Genomic DNA, 5,967 nt, shown 5'->3' on the forward strand with positions numbered 1-5,967 from the left:
GCACCGCCCGCCCCGCGCGCCCCGGGGCCCCCGGGACCAGCCTCGGGCGGCTCCCCGAGCCGGACTACCCCTAAAGTGGAAGGGCGGCGGCCGGACGCGCGCGTGCGGGCCCGCAGCGGCAACCGGAAAGAGCGGACGGGTCGCGAGGAGGCGAGCCAGGCCGCGGAGGAAGAGGAGGGCCGCGGCAAGCCGAGCTGTCACGACCGGCGGGGGGACGCGCAGCCTTACCAGGCACGTAAGTATTCATCGAAGAGTCACCCCAGTAGCGGTGATCACAGACATGAACAAATGCGAGACGCCGCAGATCCTTCACCACCAAATAAAATGTTGCGGAGATCTGATAGTCCTGAAAACAAATATAGTGACGGCACGGGTCACAGTAAGGCCAAGAATGTGCATATTCACAGGGTTAGAGAGCGGGATGGTGGGACCAGTTACTCTCCCCAAGAAAATTCACACAACCACAGTGCTCTTCATAGTTCAAATTCACATTCTTCTAATCCAAGCAGTAATCCAAGCAAAACTTCAGATGCACCTTATGATTCTGCCGATGACTGGTCTGAGCATATTAGCTCCTCTGGGAAAAAATACTACTACAATTGTCGAACAGAAGTCTCACAGTGGGAAAAACCAAAAGAGTGGCTTGAAAGAGAACAGAGACAAAAAGAAGCAAACAAGATGGCAGTTAATAGCTTCCCAAAGGATAGGGATTACAGAAGAGAGGTGATGCAAGCAACAGCCACTAGTGGGTTTGCCAGTGGAAAATCTACATCAGGAGACAAATCGGTGTCACACTCTTGCACAACTCCTTCCACGTCTTCTGCCTCTGGACTGAACCCCACGCCTGCCCCTCCAGCCTCTGCTTCAGCAATGCCTGTCTCTCCTGTCCCACAGTCACCAATACCTCCATTACTGCAGGACCCAAACCTGCTCAGACAGTTGCTTCCTGCTTTGCAAGCCACGCTGCAACTCAATAATTCTAATGTGGACATATCCAAGATAAATGAAGTTCTTACAGCAGCTGTGACCCAAGCCTCATTGCAGTCTATCATTCATAAGTTTCTCACTGCTGGACCATCTGCTTTCAACATGACTTCTCTGATCTCTCAAGCTGCTCAGCTCTCTACACAAGCCCAGCCGTCTAATCAGTCTCCGATGTCTTTGACGTCTGACGCATCATCCCCGAGATCCTATGTGTCTCCGAGAATAAGCACACCTCAGACTAACGCAGTCCCTGTCAAGCCTTTGGCTAGTACTCCTCCTGTTTCATCACAGCCAAAGGTTAGTACTCCAGTAGTTAAGCAAGGACCAGTTTCACAATCAGCCACACAACAGCCTGTAACTGCTGACAAGCAGCAGGGTCATGAGCCTGCCTCTCCTCGAAGCCTTCAGCGCTCAAACAGCCAGAGAAGTCCGTCACCTGGTCCAAATCATACTTCTAGTAGTAATGCATCAAATGCAACAGTTGTACCACAGAATTCATCTGCCCGTCCTACGTGTTCATTAACACCTACGCTAGCAGCACACTTCAATGAAAATCTCATCAAACATGTTCAAGGATGGCCTGCAGATCATGCAGAGAAGCAGGCATCGAGATTGCGAGAGGAAGCCCATAACATGGGAAGCGTTCATATGTCAGAAATCTGTACTGAATTAAAAAATTTAAGATCTTTAGTCCGAGTATGTGAAATTCAAGCAACTTTGCGAGAGCAGAGGATACTATTTTTGAGACAACAAATTAAGGAACTCGAAAAGCTAAAAAATCAGAATTCCTTCATGGTGTGAAGATGTGAATAATTGCACATGGTGTTGAGAACAGAACTGTAAATCTGTTGCCCAGTCTTAACATTTTTGAGCTGCATTTAAGTAGACTTTGGACCGTTAAGCTGGGCAAAGGAAATGACAAGGGGTGGGGGTCTGTGAGATTCAATTCAGGGGAAAGATACAAGACTGATTTGTAAAACCCTTGAAATGTAAATTTCTTGTAGATGTATTCTTCACGTTGTAAATATGTTTTGTAGAGTGAAGCCATGGGAAGCCATGTGTAACAGAGCTTAGACATCCAAAACTAATCGATGCTGAGGTGGCTAAATACCTAGCCTTTTACATGTAAACCTGTCTGCAAAATTAGCTTTTTTAAAGAAAAATTTGGGGGGTTAATTTATCATTCAGAAATCTTGCATTTTCAAAAAATTCAGTGCAAGCGCCAGGCGATCTGTGTCTAAGGATACAATTTTGAACCATATGGGCAGTGTACAAAATACCATGAAACAACCGTTTCCACACTTGCACCTGATCAAGAGCAGTGCTTCTCCATTTGTTTTGCAGAGAAATGTTTTTCATTTCCCGTGTGTTCCATTTCCCTCTGAAATCTTTGATCTGATTTTATCCATTTTTTAAGGCTCCTCTTTTTCTCCTTTCTTAAGGCACTGTTGCTATGGCACTTTTCTATAACCTTTTCATTCCTGTGTACAGTAGCTTAAAATTGCAGTGATTGAGCATAACCCACTTGTTTGTGTAAATTATTGAAATCCATTTGCACCCTGTAAGAATGGACTTAAAAGTACTGCTGGGCATGTGTGCTGAAAGTACATTGATGGCTCAAATATACGGAAATGGCCCAATGAACATGGTTGTGGGGGAAGAGGAAACAGCTAGTCAGATGTGAATTGTATCTGTTATAATAAACATGTTAAAAAAAAAAAAAGAAGATGTGGTACCTATATACAATGGAATATTACTCAGCCATAAAAAAGAATGATATACTGCCATTTGCAGCAAATTGGATGGACCTAGAGAATATTATCCTTGGTGAAATAAGTCTGACAAAGAAAGACAAATATCGGGCTTCCCTGGTGGCGCAGTGGTTGATAGTCCGCCTGCCGATGCAGGGGACATGGGTTTGTGCCCTGGTCCGGGAAGATCCCACATGCTGTGGAGCAGCTGGGCCCGTGAGCCATGGCTGCTGAGCCTGCGTGTCTGGAGCCTGTGCTCCACAATGGGAGAGGTCACAACAGTGAGAGGCCCGCGTACAGCAAAAAAAAAAAGAAAAAGAAAGACAAATATCAATACTATATGATGTCACTTATATGTGGAATCTAAAAAATAATGCAAATAAATGTATATGAAAAACAGAAAGAGATTCACAGATATAGAAAACAAACTTCTGGTTACCAAAGGGGAAAGGGGAGGGGGGAGGGGCAAATTAGGGCCATGAGATCAACAGATATTATTATATATAGAAAATAGGTAAGCAACAAGGATTTACTGTACAGTACAGGGAATTATACACATTATTTTATAATAACCTATAATGAAATATAAGCTGCAAAAATATTGAATCACTATGCTGACATCTGAAAGTCACACAATACTGTAAATCAACTAAACTTCAATTTAAAAAAGTCTACCCTGTTAACGCACCACAGATTGTGCCCAGTGCATATTCACATAATAGACCTCAATGCGAATGACACAGGAACATAGAGCAGAGCAATGGATTTCATCTGAATGAAAGTAAGGAAGGCATCAGACATAACTATGTATCTTGGCCAAGAAAAATGAGTAGGATCTCAGCCAGCAGGGATAGGGGAAAGAAATCATCAGGGGCAAAAATCTGGAGGTGGCAAGCTTGTGACATAGTCAGGGAATGTGAAAAAAGCCCTGGTGAAAAGAGCAAGGCTACACAGGTGAGAATGAGAATAGGGCACAGGTCCACTCTGAAGGCCCTTCTAGTTCTTAATGTTGTGCCTTACCTACACATTGTATCTACAATCCTTCATTCAAGGACACACAATGCTTGTCTATACATTAACAATCACACTGGGGTTAAAGAGGCATATGCCTCTCTATCACACCACCCAGATTTCCTTTAACCAGTTCATATGATGTGTTGTATATTTCATCGTGCATATTTTGAACATCTGCTATTTAATGAGCAAACACTTTGAACATTAACTCAATGCCCAGAATCCTCTTCATTCTTACTGCACCACAGGCCTCATGTCTTGCCCACAGGCTCTGCTTTCTCTAACCCATGTTCCCTCACCTGTGTGGCATTAATCTAATCACTCTGATTTCCTAAGCTCTCTCCCACTTCCACGGCCAACCATGCTTCCAGCGCAAAGTTCATCCTCTTTAGCATGGTATTCAGCACCCTTCTCCATCGTTTGTGGTCTAACCTTCAACCTAATCTCCCGCCACTCCTCACCCCTCCATCGTTAACCCTCTATCCCAAGGCCCAGCCCACACCAAACCACTCCCCAACAAAACAGCACATACCAGCTGACTTTCTGACAGCCCCAGACAGCTCTCACTCCTTCCTCCCACAGTTCTCTGCTCTTAACTGCATGGCAGTACTCACCTGATCATCCAGTTACATCTGAAACCCTTAGGTATGTTTCCCCAAGGTTCACCTGACCTGCTTTTTGTATGGTTACTCAGGCAACAAATGCATGCCCATCTAGTGACCATACTAAAACCAAGCATGTTAAGTTACAAATATTGACATGGTTAGGTGGTCACTACTTACAAAGAAATGTATAGGATTTTTTTAGAATTTATTACTTAATATTCTTAAGATATCATTCACCAAATATATATTGAGCTTACCAGGGGGGAATGTGGGGAGGGATAAATGGGAGATTGGGATTGACATATACAGACTACTGTATATAAAATAGATGACTAATAAGGACCTACTGGAAGAGTTGGATGGAAGATGGCGGAAGAGTAAGACGCGGAGATCACCTTCCTCCCCACGGATACACCAGAAATACAGCTACACGTGGAACAACTCCTACAGAACACCTACTGAATGCTGGCAGAAGACCCCAGACCTCCCAAAAGGCAAGAAACTCCCCACATACCTGGGTAGGGCAAAGCGGAGAGATTCCCACACAGAGGATCGGTGCCGAGCGGCACTCACCAGCCCGAGAGGCTTGTCTGCTCGCCCGCCGGGGCGCGCAGCGCTGGAAGCTGAGGCTCGGGCTTCGGTCAGAGCGCAGGGAGAGGACTGGGGCTGGCGGCAAGAACTCAGCCTGAAGGGGGCTAATGTGCCACAGCTAGCCGGCAGGGAGTCCAGGAAAACTCTGGAGCTGCCGAAGAGGCAAGAGACTTTTTCTTCCCTCTTGGTTTCCTGGTGCGCGAGGAGAGGGGATTAAGAGCGCTGCTTAAAGGGGCTCCACAGACGGGCGCGAGTCACGACTGAAAGCGCGGAGCCCAGTGACGGGCGTGGGACGCTGGGGCTGCTGCTGCCGCCGCCAAGAAGCCTGTGTGCGAGCGCAGGTCACTGTCCACACCGCCCTTCCGGGAGCCTGTGCAGCCCGCCACTGCCGGGGTCCCGGGATCCAGGGGCGGCTTCCCTGGGAGAACGCACGGCGCGCCTCGGGCTGGTGCAACGTCACGCCGACCTCTGCCGCTGCAGGCTCGCCCCGCACTCCGTGCCCCTCCCTCCCGCCCGGCCTGAGTGAGCCAGAGTCCCCGAAGCGGCTGCTCCTTTAACCCTGTCCTGTCTGAGCGAAGAACAGACGCCCTCCGGCGACCTACACGCAGAGGCGGGGCCAAATCCAAAGCTGAGACCCAGGAGCTGTGAGAACAAAGAAGAGAAAGGGAAACCTCTCCCAGCAGCCTCAGAAGCAGCGGATTAAAGCTCCACAATCAACTTGATGTACCCTGCATCTGTGGAATACATGAATAGACAACAAATCATCCCAAATTGAGGAGCCAGGAGTCAGTGCTGTGCCTCTGAGGTGGGAGAGCCAACTTCAGGACACTGGTCCACAAGAGACCTCCCAGCTCCACATAATATCAAACGGCGAAAATCTTCCAGAGATCTCCATCTCAACACCAGCACCCAGCTTCACTCAACGACCAGCAAGCTACAGTGCTGGACACCCTATGCCAAACAACTAGCAAGACAGGAAAACAACGCCACCCATTAGCAGAGAGGCGGCCTAAAATCATAAA

The 5,967-nt window shown here is 47.4% G+C and overlaps 1 protein-coding gene across 1 annotated transcript; it reads left to right on the plus strand.

Annotated features, from left to right (window-relative positions):
- On the plus strand, positions 1 to 2,701 carry LOC308620951 (WW domain-containing adapter protein with coiled-coil-like). Its single transcript, XM_081240873.1, has one exon. It carries the CDS (start codon positions 289 to 291, stop codon positions 1,783 to 1,785), a length of 1,497 nt encoding a protein of 498 aa, XP_081096999.1. The 5' UTR covers positions 1 to 288; the 3' UTR covers positions 1,786 to 2,701.
- Positions 2,702 to 5,967: the final 3,266 nt, after the last annotated feature.

This window comes from Mesoplodon bidens, assembly GCF_964165515.1.
Source record: "Mesoplodon bidens genome assembly, chromosome: 7".
Lineage (NCBI taxonomy): Eukaryota > Metazoa > Chordata > Mammalia > Artiodactyla > Ziphiidae > Mesoplodon > Mesoplodon bidens.